Source organism: Meriones unguiculatus, chromosome 8 (assembly GCF_030254825.1).
Source record: "Meriones unguiculatus strain TT.TT164.6M chromosome 8, Bangor_MerUng_6.1, whole genome shotgun sequence".
NCBI classification, from domain to species: domain Eukaryota; kingdom Metazoa; phylum Chordata; class Mammalia; order Rodentia; family Muridae; genus Meriones; species Meriones unguiculatus.
Window position 1 is genome coordinate 122,305,383 of NC_083356.1, and position 16,599 is coordinate 122,321,981.

The following is a 16,599-nucleotide window of genomic DNA, read 5'->3' on the forward strand; positions in this document are numbered from 1 at the left end:
GCAAGTGAAGACACAGTCTTTCAGTGTGGGCCTGCCTGTGTCCTGGCACAGAAGGAAAGTTCTGACATCAGGAGACATGAAATCCTTCGTGGCACTCTCATTTGTTAGCTATTTAATTCAATAGTATATGACAGCTTTCCAAGAACTTTATACTCTCATCTTAAAAATGAAGGTACTGAGGGGTAATCACAGCATTTTCAGAAGATCAACTAAGACAACACATTTACAGTATTCAACTAAGTGCCTGGTACACAGCAAATATTCCATGGCATGAATTATGTAAGGGAAGGTAGATAAAGGGAACAAGAATGGAAAAGTTGGAAATATTGGGTCAAGAAGTAGCAACCAAATAATGGGTATAAAAGAAAATTACGGAAGTTCTTACTAAGGGTATATAGACAAGGCAAGGTTTATTCCAATTCAAAGACAATTTAAGTACAATTATATAAAAACATCTAAGGTCAACAACAAATTTACGATTAAAAAAGGACATATGCTGAGCATGGTGGCACACAACCTTCATCCCAGCACTCGGAGGCAGAGGCAGGCGGGGATTTTGAGGCCAGCCTGGCCTACATGGTGAGCTTCAGGATAGTCAGAGCTAAATACTGAGACCCCGTCTCAAAAAGTAAAACAAAGGAACAAAACAGAGAGAGCATGTTTAATATAAAATAGCTAAAGCATGCTATTAGCCATGATGATACCATCACCTATTAAAATGCATGCACACTTACTGTGGTGACATTTGTTTAAATAATTCCTATCGGTAAATAAAATAATAGCACATAAAAAAAACAAAAAATACAACAAAGTATGAATAGTTATAATGACTAATCTAGAAGTGATTTTAACTTTTTCTTTAAACCTAAATACAAATTGTCAAATGCTTATTTTCCAAATATGCATTATTTTTACAATATTTTTGAGGACGTAGAGAATTTTTAGAATGCGTCACACAAGTTTCTAGCAACAAACGAATGACTACAGTTCTGAGCTTACCTTGCAGCTCGCTTTTAATAAGGCAGCTCTCCATCATGTACAGCAGCACAGTGACCATGATGTCCAGGAGCTGACACTCTTCTGTCACCTGTCTGGCTAGCTCCTCATTGCTGAACAACTGAACACTGATATGCACAATTCTGTTAGACATCGTGTCTGATTCGTGACTTTTCTTCAGTGTTTTCATAATAAAAGCATAATGCTGAACAAAAGTTTTTGTAAAAGCAACCTGTACAAATTTTAAATAACAAACAAGAAAACAACAGTTTAACTCCAAATTTAAATTTAAAACGCTGTTTAAAATGTTTAATCTATTTTAGTTTTAAAACGATTATATGCTGTGGTTTAAGAATATAAAATTTTACTTGCTCAAAATAACACCCATTTCGTTGAAAAATGGGGAGTAATGGCAAACACCTTTAATCCCAGCACTCTGGAAGCAAAGGTAGACAGATTTCCAAGTTCAAGGCCAGCCTGGCCTACAGAGTTCAAGGACAGCCAGGGCCATACAGAAAAAAACCCTGTCTTAAAAAAAAAAAAACAAAAACAAAAAACAAAAAAGTAGCCAGGCGAGGTGGCACACACCTATAGTCCCAGCAGAAGGCAGAAGCAGGATAGCTGTGAGTTCAAGGCCAGCCTGGTCTACAAGGCGAGTGAGTGAGTCCAGGACAGCCAAGGCTACACAGAGAAACCCTGTCTTGAAAAAAAACCAAAAATTAAAAAAAAAACCACCAAAAAAGTATCTCTGTTCCGTGAGACCTAGAGAAATAAAATCTAAAGTCCTTGCTAGAAACCACCAGAAAGCCGCCCAGCAATCTGACCAAATGTCTGCAGTATTAACTGCAGCTGGGTTACTTCCTGTCTGTACCACAGGCACACTTCCTGTTGTACTGTTTAGATTGTATAAAGACACACAAAATAGTGCTACTTGAGAGTTTCTCTGTTAATGTACACAGGGCCATTGCACACTTTTCTTTTTTCCTACACTGAACTATGTCATTTTGCCATAACTATATAGTGCTCAGAAGTGGGTCCACACCCCTCTGGAACTAAAAACTACACCTCCCTACACTTGCATTTGATTAGTGACCACTCTCCCATCAGCAACATAACAGCAACTAATCACCCACGCTAACTCCATAATCTAAACCCAATCACCCCATTACTCCTCCTCACAGCACCCTGAAACTGTCCCTCAGAGGACTTGATACTTCTACAGATTACTTGCTTCTTCAATTACTTTATTATTGTTTGTCTCCCACCATTCCCTGCACACACAGTTCCACCTGTTTTGTTCCCAAACTCGCTTGCTCAATGATATTACACGGTGGTTTCAAGTGAGGACTTTATATTTCATTGCTGGAGATCTCACAGAACAAAGGTAAGTTTTCAAAAACTCATGTGTGATTGTGAGCAAGTAAACTTTTATATCCTTAAACCATAGTGTTTACAATTGTTTTAAAACTTAAATTCAAAATGTCAATGCTTTAGAATTCTGGAGAGAAATGCTCCTTTGAAGGAAAGCTGAGATTCTGTGTATTCTGAGCAGACTTTGAATAAGAATGGCCAATGCCCTTTCATGTTATACCCTGTAGATAACATTATAATGAACATCAACTAAGAAATGCAACAAAAGAAAAAGAATGAAAACAACCAAAAGAAAAAAAAAGCCAAAAACAACAAAAGCAAAGTTCCAAAAGGAAACAAAACAAGCTACAGATACCTTATATTCTTGATCTGGAAGCATATTGAGTAAGAAAGTTACCATCTTCTGGGGGAATTCATACTTTATTGTCCAAAACAATAGCTCTTCTAAAAAACTTTTATGTTTTAAAACATCCATTATGGATTGATCTGTATAAGAAAGAGAAAAACCTATCAGTAGTTAAGTTGCTCATCTCATTTAAACCTTCCCATACAATCTGACAGCCCATCAAACACACCTGAAAGTGTCTACAATTCAAAGATAAACACTGGCTGTACTGAAAATGTCACTAACTTCCACAGTACACACAAAACACACACACACACACACACACACACACAAAACATTTAGCCCTAAAACTTTAATTTAAAGCATCTACTAAAAAATTAAATACTACTTGTTCTTTTTTAAAAATAATTTATTTATTTTTATTGTATGTGTCCTGGTGTTTTACCTATATGTATGTCTCTGTGAGGGTGTCAGATTCCCTGGAACTAGAGTTACAGACAGTTGTGAGCTGCCATGTAACAGTTGCTGGAATTGAACCCAGATCCTCTGGAAGAGCAGCCAGTGCTCTTAACTGCTGAGCCATCTCTCCAGGCCCCATATTTCTACTGAGTTTCAAATTTTAGACTTGATATCACTAATCCAAAATAGGAAATGCTAGAAAATCTGAAATGTTTTGAGCACACATACCTCAAGGACAGCTAAGGCTGCACAGTGAGACCCTGTTTCAAATGACCAAAAACAGCTGTAAAATTAGGGCTGGAGAGGGTTCAGCAATGGAGAACACGAGCTGTCCTTCCGCAGACCCAGGCTCAATTCCTCACACCCACAGTGCGGACTCACCACCACCCATAACCCCAGCTCCACGGCAGGGTTGTCTGCCCTCCTCCAGCCTCGGCAGGCACTGAGCACAAATGGTGCACAGATGTAACTGTAGCCCCAACACCCTTACACGTAAAGTAATTTTTAAAAATGTAAACACTAAAATCAGGAACTGATCCCAAGTGCTTAGGATAGGGCATTCTAGAACTGTCATTTCAAAGAATAATATCATGGTACAAATGTAAAACAATGTGAGGCTAAAACCAAATATACTGAAAACATAAAAATCTAAACAATCTAAAATTTAAATTTATTTATTTACTTCTAAAAATTTTTCTTTTTAGATAGGTCTTGATTCTCACTATGTTGCCTGGATTTCTAAAGACTAAGGTTTTTGTTGTTGTTTTCTTTCTTTTTGGAGAAAACAAATATAGCCAGTTGTAGTGACATAGTGACACACAGCTGTCATCCCAGTAACATTTAGGAGCCTGGGTCACAACTGTGGGTTCAAGGCCAACACACAGTGAGTTTCAAGTCCAGTCTAGATTATGTAGTGAAACCACATAATCTCAAAAAACAAAAATAAAAATACATCAAAAAGGCAAACTGTAAATACCTTTGGTACCACTGCTTAGCTTTACCCTCTTTCTCTTGCCCAAGCCTTGACTCCCGTCCTGGTCCTCCTGGAGAAAACAAAGTCAACATTATCCAAAGTATTTACTCTCATTACACACGCCCCATCACTATGCAATGACCCAGACCACAGACTGCAAAAAATAACTTTACTAATAGATGAAAAAGCTACGTATAAAAAGGGTATTAAGTAACTAAAGGTGCACATCCAGAGGGGTGACATGGCCTTGTATACTGCAGCTAACCTCCAACTCTCAGTGTAGCTGAGGAGCGCTTTGAGCTCCTGTCCACTTCTCAACAGCTGGGAACTACAAGTATACACCACCACTCCCAGGAAAATATTAAGAACTATTAAATGTGCTATGTGCATGAGTGTTTGTCTGCCTGTACATGTGCTATGTGTATGAGTGTTTGTCTGCATATAAATGTGTTATGTGTATGGGTGTTTGTCTGCATATAAATGTGTTATGTGCGTGTTTGTCTGGCCGGTGGGAGCCAGAAGAGGGCACTGGATTCCCAGAACTGGAGTTTCAGTTTAAGAGCAGTAAGTGCTCTTAACCACTGAGCAATCTCTCTAGCCCAAAAATGATTTGGTAGAGCCTCATGCAAACTAGTCAAGCACTCTACCACTGAGCTAAATCCCTAAGCTATGAGAACTTAAACACGCAAAAGAAAAACTAACACGCAGAAGAACCAGCTGTCTTCTAATTAGGTGAATTCCTTATCCCTGGAAGCGTTTACTTGGAAGCTTACCAACTGCCAAGAATGCTGCAAAGTCTACTCCTACAGTGGGAAAGAAATATATAGATATTTCTAAGAACTTTCCCAACAAAACTTTATGTGCTTCTTTAGCCCCACCCTCCACCATTAACTTAAGTCCTGGTAAGCTGAAATTCAACTTTAATTCCCAAAACTATATTTACTTTTTATCTATCACAGAATTCATTTTTGAAAAGTATCTCTACCTTCTAAGTTCAATTACACTACTTCAATATAAGATTTGAAAAATTAGGAGTTTTTTTATTCAGTACCGAATAATAAGAAGAATAATCAAAGAATGTCTACAAAGACATCTAAACATTTTGCTAATGATTATCTTCAATTATATAAGTGTGTATAGGAAAAAAAATAACAATAGTTGACTCCAATGTCAGGCTGAAAACATTTCTTTGCGTTTTCTTTTTCTTTCTTTTTCCCCATTCTTCAATTTCTCTAAAATGGACATTCAGATAGTTATAGTTTGCCAGAGAAATCTTTTATTCCATTTGTACCTCAAAATCACAGAAACTACTAATCTGATTAAGGAACACACAGACACTGCTTATGAACCTCAAGCTATCTAAAGAAATGAAAAGTTGTCTGTATGCTGGAATGTGGTGGCTACAGCAGGAGGATAAAAGCTTGAAACAGCCAAGGTTACATAACAAGACTCCACCTAAAAAGAGCAAAATGCCTTACCTCACAGCACACTCCCTTCCCTCTCAAATATCTAACACAGTTAGACCCACTCACAGAGAAGACTGACGATTTTCTATTGAACTAGATCATCTGATAATTACAAATTTAATATATTAAACTTTAAAATAGTTCATAAAATTAAGATGTGCTCTTGATTTTATATTTGGTTCCATATAACACAAAAAACCATTTTCTCTGATTTCAGATGAACTATACAAGAAAAGAATAAATGATACTGCAAAACCTGTCATGCATATATAAATAGCACTGCTGAGCACACAGTGTTCCATTACTAAGGACAACGGAGACAAAGACCTGACAGGCTGACATGATCAAGCTTAAGTGGATTGCAAATACACACTCATTCAAATAAAACTCCAAAAGAAATAAAACTTGTTACTAATGGAGTTTCAAATGTATTTCTTTAAAAAATGTATTTCTTTTATTTAAACATTTTATGTATATGTGTACAAGTTATACCGCATGTGTGTGAGTGCCCAGGGCCAGAAGAGAGCATCCGATTCAAATCCACCGGAGCTAAAATTACAGGTGGGTGTAGGAACCAAACCTGGATCGCCTGGAAGAGCAGTATCTTAGCCACTGAGCCATTTCTCTAGCCTGTTTTTTCATCATAAACCTGAAGGCTAAATTAGATCTCTTCCACTTTGAAAGTCTTGACATGTGTTTCTTTATATGCTGGGGATCAACCCCAGGGCAATGTGCATGCTGAACAGATGTTCCACTACCTAGCTATCGACCCAGACTTTAAAATGCTTTTTTTTAATTGCTACAACTACATCTCTGTAGGGGTAATTAAAATGTAACTGTCCTCTTCTCATCCTATCTTCCTTTACTCAATTAAAAGACTGAAATCATGAAAGGATTGGCTTGATAATCTGTGGGACTATGCGGTAAAAGTGCAGAAATTCCAGCCTTCAAGCTTCATTAAAGGTTAATACGAAAAAAAAAAGGTCAATACGAACACTAAAGCAAGTGTACCATGGTACTTAAAGTTGCCAGATACTAAAAAAATAAAGAATAAAAGAAAAGAAAGCAAGAGGTGGGGATGGGAAAGTTTTACAGGTATTAATTATATTTTCCAATGGAAAAAGTTATTCATTCAAGAGGCTTTCATCTAGGTATTACATTCTATCCTATCCTTTCATCAACTTCCTCCTTAATTTGCATATTCTGTTCTTTATTAATTTTTAGTCATTTTACTAATGTTCAAAAACTGTTTTGAAAAAAGTAAAATACAAATTTAAAACAATGCCATTACTTTTGTGAGTGGAAATGTTTCTTTTTTTCTCTCTAAATGAATCCCAATACAACACAACACATTTTGTGCTTATGGTGTAGCTTTCAGTGGTATTTTTTTTCATGCAGGCAAATGGTTCTAATACAATAATATTCCCAATTAAAAATAAAAAAACAAAAGCAGAAATAAAGTAGGACAGGCAAGTTCAAAAGGCTAGCAGAAGATTAACAGTAACATTAACTTTTTTATTAACTTTTTTATTTTAATATTAGTTACAGTTTATTAACTTTGTATCCCAGCTGTATCCCACTCCCTCATTCCCTCCCAATCCCACCCTTTCTCCCTCATCTCTTCCCTGCCCTTTTCCAAGTCCACTGATAAGAGAGGACCTCCTCCCCTTTCATCTGACCCTGGTTTATCAGGTGTCTTCAGGATTGGCTGCAAAGTCCTCCTCTGTGGCCTAGCAGGGCTGCTCCTCCCTCACGGTGGGGGGGAGGGGGAAGGGGGCCATTGGGTTTATGTCAGAAATAGTACCCACTTGGATACTGAGCTACCATGGGCTACATCCAAGCAGGGCTTCTAGGTTATATCCATACATGGTCCTTGGCTGGAGAAACAGTCTCACAAAAGACCCCTGTGCCCAGATATATTTGGTCCTTGTGGAGCTCCTGTCCTCTCCAGGTCATATTAACTCCCCCTTCTTTCATATGATTCCCTGCACTCTGCCAAAGGTTTGGTTATGAGTCTTAGTATCTGCTTTGATACACTGCTAGGCATAGTCTTTCAGAGGCCCTCCATGGTAGGCTCCTGTCCTGTTACTTGTTTTCTCCTACGTCCAATGTCCATCCGTAACATAACTTTGATATTCATAAATTTTAAAATATTTTGCTCTTAAAGCTATAAAGAATGCTAGCAATTTCTAATACATTCCCTTTTGCTTTAGAAAGGTAAAATCGACTCTCTAAAAAGCCAGGTGTGGTGGCTTATGCCTGTAACTCCAGCACTGGGAGGCTGGAGCAAGGGGACTACTGTGAGTCCAGCCAGTCTGTACCAGTGAATATACCATGTCAGGAGACAGACACTGGCAGATCTCTCTGATTTCATGGCTAAGCTGGTCTACACAGCAAGTTTCAGGACAGTCAGCATTATATAGTAAGACGGTGTCTTAAAAAGGGGGAGGGAGGAGCTGGAGAGATGGCTCAGAGGTTAAGGACACTGGCTGTTCTTCCAAAGGTCCTGAGTTCAATTCCCAGCAACTACATGGTGGCTCATAACCATCTATGAGATCTTACTCATCTATGAGTAAAATCTGGTGGGCAGGCAGAATGTTGTATAAATAATAAATAAATCTTTAGAAAAAAAAGGGGGGAATGGAGTGGAAGGAGGGATAACAATGGAGAGATAGCAACCATTATGAGTGCTTGTTGTTCTTACAAAGGACTGGAGTTCAGCTGCTAGCATCTCTACTGGGAGGCTTGTAACTACCTATAACTACGACTCTACAGAGTAGCCAACACGTAGGCCTCCACACACACATGCTCACATGCACACACATAAATAACAATAAGCATTATTAAATCCACTTTCTAGAGTATCTTTCAATCTTTAATATAAGCTTTCACTCTCTTGATATAAAAGAAGTCATTATAAATGAAGAAGACTTTCTTATTAAAACTATTCAATAGGGGCTGGAAAAAAGGCTCAGTGGTTAAGAGTACAGTCTGCTCTTCCAAAGGACCCAGGTTCAATTCCCAGCACCTACATAGCAGCCCACAACTGTCTGTAACTCCAGTTCCAGGGATTATGATACCTTCATACAAATGAATGTACAGAAAATAAAATTATTTTTTTAAAAACCCTCTTTAATAGTCATTACTAGCTAGAAGGATATTTCATTCACTTACAGTATCTGTCAAAAGATAAGTGCCAACTACTGGAATGCTATTTAACTATAATTCATAGTCATAATCAAATATCACACGAGCACAAGAAAAAGAATGGTTACTATCATGTTGTGATTGTGGAAGTTACAAAACACGTGTATAAATTCCCTAATACTTTTCTAATCTATAGGTAGGATCCTACCTCCCTCCTCCAGTTGAAATTGATGGGCCCATCCTACAAACTTCCATGTACCCAACAGCAGGCAGTAGAAGAAATCCAAAGTCTCCATAGTTATCTCGATGGATTAGGCCACACTAGCTCAGAAATGTTTCAACAGTTCTAGTCTTGAACTGCTCACACTGGTAAGTCAGCCACCAAAGAAGTCCATTTTAAGATGCCTTGACAGAGAATTCAGAGTAAACACTGCTCAAAAAGCAGAGCTCACACAACGCCTGTGATCCTAACACTCAAGGAGACAGAGGCAGGTGGATCTCTGTGAGTTCAAGGCCAGCCTGGTCTACAAAGTGAGTCTAGGACAGCCAAGGCTACACAGAGAAACCCTGTCTCCAAGAGAACCAGAGCTCCCTCTAGATAGTTGTTATCAATTGTGAGCCCTATAAGTAAATTATCCTAGACTCCCATCTAAGTTTGGCCTTCAGATAACTTTACCTTTTAGCTTCTAGCTGAAACTCCATGAGATAACCCAAGACAAAACTATCCAGCTGCCAGTCCCAAATTCCTAAGTCATAAATGGAAGCAAAATAAAATGGTAATTTTAAGGCATAGAATTTTCAATTTTTCTCCATAGCAAAAACAACTACCCCTACAGCAACAAAAATCATTTCTACAGTAGCAATAGACATGAACAATGGCCTATCCACTTTATAGTAAGAATCAAGAAAAGACTTCGTGCCTAATTTCAACTCCACCACCGACTACATGAAATTCACTACCCTGAGTGAGTCAGTTAATTCTCAGGAATTCAGTTTCAATCAGCCTCACACAATGAACTCTCAGATCCCTGAGACATTCATAATTTTTATAACCTTTAATTTCTTCCTCCTCTTTCTCATTTTTGGTTTTGTTATATCACAAGACTTTCCTACTTCTAAGTCAATTTTTCAAAAATAAATTTATAATCACAAAACAAAGACAATGGGTATACGTATGCATGTATCAATAAAACACAAATAAATACCATTTTATATAAAAATTATTGCTGGGCGGTAATGGCGAAAGCCTTTAATCCCTGAACTCTGGAGGGAGAAGCAGGTGGAACGCTGTGAGTTCGAGACCAGCGTGGTCTAGAGAGTGAGTTCTAGAACATCCACGGCTACACAAGAGAAACCCTGTCTTGAGAAACAACAATGAAAAGCAAAAACAAAAATCATCATCTTCAAATAACAATTTTCCTGAAATAATCACTAAAATAATAAGTATAATCTATTAAAATGTATACATGCATCCTATAATTGAGCAATTCCACATCTTAAAGAACTATTTGTATACTTGCAAAACAAGGAAAAGAAATGGAAGCAATGACTCTTAAAATCAGAATTAGAAATCAAGAATGTGACTGGACAATATGCAGTTCTCCCCATTACTTTAGAATATTGTACCACCAATGAAAAAACATACAAAGAGAAATTTGCATAGTTTATTTCCAAGTAAATAAAAGGTCACCAAGTAGTAAACCATTTTTTATTTACTTTCTCACTAACAATAATGTTATTTAACTATATAGAAATGGATCTGTCAAAGCACGGAAACTATTAAATGGCAGTATTAGAGGGACTAGTGTTAAAGAGGGCACACAGGAACTTTTATTTTTATCTGAATTGCCCAGTGAAACAACCAAAATGTAATTGCATATTACTTAAACAATGAAAGGTTGACGGGTAAATTTCATTTCCTTTAAATTGTGCCTTAGTAATTATTTCTCAAGAAAGGTCAGCTGAAATTTCTATAGTATGGCCCACAATAAGACATATGTTTTAATCCCTCTATGCATAAGGCTACAGAACAGAAAACACTTATGAGACCCAAATTTGTGGGCTAGGGATGTGATCTAAGTAGTAAACTGCTTGCCTCGCAGAATCCATAAAGCCATCAGTCCCCAGGACCCACATCAGCCAAGTGAGGTAGTGCATGCTTACAATCCCAGTACTTGGAAGATAGAAGGAGAAAAAATAAAACTTCAAGATTATCCTTGGCTACATAATAAGTTCAAGGCCAACCTACATTACATAAGACCCTGTCTCCAAAAAAGAGAGAGAGAGAGAGAGAGAGAGTAAAATTTGTGGCAAGTATATGATTTTATACATATTATCCCAACTAATAATTAATATTAAAATTATCACTATTTTCTTCATAATAAAACTAATGTTGAAAAGTAAAATAAGGCCATATGAACCGAGACTTAAAAATACATCTGCCCAACTCTGAAGCCCAAGTTCGTTTTAGAAGGACTATCATGGCATTGTGGGGAACATGAAAACTTAACCGTATAGTAAAAAGAAACAAAGAGATGTTTCTAAAAAATTCTCATAAAGTTACATAGATATCCATTCAGTCTACTTCCAAATAAACACTTTTAAACATTTACAGGTATTGCCATTATTCTTAGTTAATTCCCAGAATCTGATGGTAAGACCTTATTGCTGAAGATACGACATACTTTGAGTCATAGGACATACAGATCTATCTGGCTGGTACCAAGCTGGAAGTTTCATCCCTACTGTCATAGATTGAAGATGTTATGTATCCTACTAGGAGAGAAAAATAACCAACAGCTCTGAACTGGGAGAGCTACAATAACAGCTAGATTGGCAATATACGCCTCCTGGTCCAATAGTGGCACAAATGTTATTGGAACAGCCAACCACTTTCTGACTGGAATTAAAGCCTGCTCTACAAGATAGAATCCATCTTGTGTTCTGTCTAGCTAGATCACTGTCTGGCTAGATCACTGGCCCTAAAAGAGAACAGAATAATAAACTACCCTCTAAGTTCTTATGTTTCTACCTACAGATAAGGGCATCTCTCAACCCTTATCTGAGAAGCTTTTTTTTTGGGGGGGTGGGGGTGGGGGGAGAGTTTCTTTGTGGAGTCTTAGCTGTCCTGGAACTCACTCTGTAGACCAAGCTGGCCTTGAGTTCACAGAGATGATCCACCTGCCGCTGCCTCCTTGAGTCAGAGAAGCTTCTTATGATGATTAATTTAGGAACACACAACTGCCCAACATGCAGAGAGTAAGAGATTATGGAGTGCTCAGCTCTAAATGGTTAGCTGCGTATCTTATACACATTCACTGAGACTGAGGGATCATAATCATGGAAGAGAGGTTGAAAAGGCTGTAAGAATCAGAGGCAGTGGACAACTGCAATAAAACAGCATTTGCCAGACACAACAATACCTTTGCACACATGAGCTGCATGGACAAGACCAACATGAGAATAAGCCAACTAAACCCCCAGAATACACAGGGAAGAGGCTCTACACAACCCACCCAACCTGAGGAGCTACGGACAACTGATGGCTGCTGGAGAAGGGAGAGCCATTTCTCTCCAGGGATGCCCCCTGAGAGACAACAATATGTCCTGTAGATATCTTACACCCAGGCACATACAAGCAGCACTAACTGTACTCAGTGAGTTTGAGAGACACAGACAGAGAGAAAGACACACACATAGAGAGAGAGATAATATAAATTTGGGAGGGAAATGGTGGTGAGATAGGAAAAGAATTGCAGAGGATGGAAGGAGATGGATTTGCTCAAAACACATCATAAATATAGGAAATTCTAACAGTTAAAAACCAAACTAGTTCTGAAGCAAGTGAAAAAAATGCATACAGAACTTGATGAAACACATTCTAAGAGGAGAGAATACAACAGACCTTAAAAGACAGAATCAGGAAATAACAAACAAGAAGCCATAATTCAAATCCTCTGATTTAAATTCAAAGATGTTATTCTAGTATACAAGCAGAAGATACTATGTTGTTGCAACTGGAATTCTAAGAGTTTAAACCAAAACAAAATAAGTTACTTCTTTTCTCATCAGAGGAAAAAGCACCTCTTTCAAAAGCTGGCTTTCTAACATGTCCAGAAATCAAATCCAATTCAGAAAACTAAAGTACAATTGTAGGCAGTGGGAGAGAGGAAACAAGAGCTGGTAGGAGAAAAGAGGGAAAATAAGGGCAAAGTATAACGATACATGCGTGGGTGAAAGTGTCATAATGAAACCCATGTGTACTGGGCACTGAGGACAGAACGTGGAGCCTTCCCAATGCTGGGCAAGCACTCTACCCCTAAGCAATGCCTCCAATTCTTTGAGCTTTCTTGTCTTGTTACTGTCTGAGACAAGAGTCTCTAGTAACCCAGACTAGCCTCAAATTCATACATCCCAGGCCGGTCTGAAATTTGAGAAATAGCTGAGGATGACTCTACACTGATCCTCCTAGCTCTGCCTTCTAAGTGATGGGATGACAGGCAGCAGCCAGCACACCGTGGTTGTTTTCTCTGCCTCCATGTGCTAGGACTGGAGCAATGCACCACCTCTTCTATCTACTTAACTAAATGTTTTAAAACTTTTCATTCTACATATGAAAAGAAGTAACACCCTACTGTTGTCCTTGTCCTGTTCCATAAGTGTGATTCAGACATCTCAGAAGCCACTCCAGAGTTTCAGCATGTTGATTAACTGCATAAGGAACTTACAGTAGATAACAACCATAAACCTTTTTTTGTTTTGTTTTGTTTTGTTTTTCAGAAATTTTATATTGATTTTATGTTAATTTTGAATTGGGGGAGGACGATGTATGCCTGTATGTACAGGTGTGTGCTCCTGGCTCTACTTGCAGAGGTCAGAATCAACATTGGGTTCCTCCCTCTGTTATTCTCTAATGTATTTTTTGAGGGGCTCTCTCCATTTTGCATAGGCTGGCTGGCCAGAGAGCCACCCTGCCCCACCTAAACCTGCCTCACTCCAACTCCTAGCATGAGGGTTTCAGATGTACCCTCACACCTGGCTTTTATGGGGCTCTTAAATACAAACTCGGGTCTTCAAACTTGCACAGCAAACACTTTACCATTGGAGTTACCTACCACCCCCAAACCATAAACCTTTAAATCTCTATTTTTGAAAAGTTTTAAATTTAAATCTCACCTCATCTGAAGAATCTACCTGTCCCAGTGTTCCAGTAACACCTGCAAAACCTTCAGACAGAAGAAAAGAGGTTGTCTATCATGCTGCCATCTGCTGGTGTACTTTAAAATTATTCTGACACATGCAAATATCAGAACATTAAGTAAAGACACCTTATTCTAAAAGCGACCCCGGCAAAGTTCAACTTTACCTTTAAAAACTTTATCCAATAGGCTGATACTTCAACAGAAAAATCCCAGGGAAAGCCCAAATTTAGTAATTACAAACTGTTTCAGAAGGAGCTTGCTTTTTAAGGGTAAGCCATGATTACTAAGCCACTGAGCTGCTGAAATCTGAATAGCAGCTTCTACACTTTTCACGAGTCACAACCATAACTCCAAAAACTGAACAACCTGTATTTAAGAAAAGTGAGTTTTCTTCATTGTCTACCATCACCACCCTTTTCTTCTGTGAGGAAAGGCAATCTACTCTTTCTTTATTCTCATATAAAGAATGACATGACACTATTGAAACCCAAAATAAATTTGTTCAACTCTGAGGAAAGTTGAGGGGCTGTCTGTTTCAATAAAATGAAGTCACTAAGGTTCAAGTTAAATAGACAAACCTTGAACCGCCAGAGCGCTGGTGCCAGCAGACGGCTCCTGCATCCCATAGACAAGCTTATCCTCAGGGTATGTCAGTCCAGAGCTCTTCAGAGCTATCAGGTACTTCTCCTGACTTTTCTTTGCACAAGCATTTTCTCCAAGGCCTAATGTTTAAAACAAAGTTATAGTCAGAAGAAAGTATTCCACTCAAAATCTAAAAGCAGTTGTCCTGTTAATACACACAAGTAAATATTCTAATGGAAGAGGAAACTACAATAAACATAAAATTTGCATCAGATAATATTTTGTGATTATACTTGGCATTGACAATCCTAGAATGAGCAATTTATTACAGGAATAAAACCTATTAAGCACCTAAATCCATGAGGAGTTTATAAAGAAGGCATGCTAAGGCATGACTTCAACCTTCTAGAAACCTGAAAGTCAGTGGTAAAGAAAGGCAAGAGAAAATGCTGTAATAATTACTAAGCAGACTTCCCCGTGTGATCCAACCATCTGCGGACTTAGGGTACCAAGTACTCGAGACTTAGCCAAAGAATACTCAGAAAGGCTTCAGTACTCAGGAGATAAGAAATTTTCAAATACTACAAATGAAATTTCACTTGACTCTTTTTTCAACCATCTTATCATATTTAAGAAATTAAAAGTATAATTTATAACCGGGCATGGTGGCACATGTCTTTAATCCCAGCAACTAGGAGGCAGAGGCAGGTGGTTCTCTGTGAGTTTGAGGCCAGCCTGAGTTCCCAGATAGCCTGAACTACATAAAGAGACTCTGCCCCCCCAAAAAAAATAATAATAATATAATAATAAGTATAATAATAATAAGTATAATTTATATTGAAATAGCACTTAAGACAATTTATCTTCACAAGTATGGGAACACTTAGGTTCCACAATTCATTTTAGCACTTCCATTCAAACCTTTCAATTTACTCATTATTACTAATTTTTATTTTTTAATATATTATAGAGAATAGAAAAACAGTGAAAGAAAAGAATAACAATTTAGAGTTCTTTAAAGGAAATCGTATTCATTCCCTCTTATTCCCTATATAAAAGCCAAATTTCCATGGCATTTGCCAACTCTTGGGTAGTTGGTGTCTTATTTAGGCTCTGAACACTGCTGACTATGTAACCACACAGGATCGGGAGTGGGCTGAGCTCTCCTCCTTCCCACCATCAACAACAGTGAGACAACCCACACAGTAGAACGACAGCAACCTAGTCCATGAGACAGACTCTCTTCAGGGTTTGCTGTAGTTTGTTTCAGTTTTCAATCTGCCCTTGTTTTTTAAGGAAACAGATTAAATAAATGGGACATGTCCATATTTCAAGTAAAGTCCGGTACTGACAATAACCACACTGTTTATTAGGAATAAAGAGTGAGGTTAGAGAAGGTTCAGCAGTTAAGAACACTTACTGCTCTTGCAGAGCATGAAGCTCGGTTCCCAGCACCCAGTTGGCAACTCTAATTCTTCTTCTGGGGAATCTGACAGTACCTTTTGGCCTTTGCAGGCACCAGGCACACAACTGGTCTTACTCACATACATGCAGACCAACACTCACACAGATAAAATAAAAATAAATAAATCTTAAAAAGCACATGCAGATCCCACAGAACTGCTGGAGCCCGCTCAGTGGCTTCCCTAACACATGGCAGCCTCTGGGTTCAAGTCTAGTTTCTAGTATCACAGAAAGTGTCCTAAATAATAAAGGCCCAATCACAGATGCTCTTCATCAAACTAAATGTTGCTTATCAATTCCTCACAATAACCCCAAAAATGAATGCATTACTGTCACTTTTTAAGTAAGAAAACAAGCTTGGAAAGATGGCTTGGCTAGCCATTGAGTATGAAAGCAGAGAAGTAATGCTAGACTGGAAATCCCAAACTTTGCTCTACTGGGAACTGAACCTCATGCAAGCAACTCTCCACTGAGTTATATCCATCCCTGTTTTGCTTTTACTTTTGAGACAAGGTGTCAGAGTTGTCCAAACTGGCCCTGAATTCATTCTGAACCCCATACAGATACCTTAAACTTGTGATCCCCTGACCTCAG

At 38.2% G+C, this 16,599-nt stretch overlaps 1 protein-coding gene across 2 annotated transcripts in view; it reads right to left on the minus strand.

Moving 5' to 3' along the window:
* Positions 1 to 16,599, minus strand: part of Ubr3 (ubiquitin protein ligase E3 component n-recognin 3) — a 130,021-nt gene that overhangs the window by 87,964 nt on the left and 25,458 nt on the right. For both annotated transcript variants that reach the window (XM_060390484.1, XM_060390485.1), the window contains exons 4-8: positions 14,538 to 14,681; positions 13,934 to 13,983; positions 4,149 to 4,215; positions 2,723 to 2,853; positions 1,000 to 1,228 (exon numbers count right to left, since the gene is read on the minus strand). In XM_060390484.1, coding sequence (XP_060246467.1) covers positions 1,000 to 1,228; positions 2,723 to 2,853; positions 4,149 to 4,215; positions 13,934 to 13,983; positions 14,538 to 14,681 — 621 coding nt within the window. The remainder of the gene's footprint in view (positions 1 to 999; positions 1,229 to 2,722; positions 2,854 to 4,148; positions 4,216 to 13,933; positions 13,984 to 14,537; positions 14,682 to 16,599) is intronic.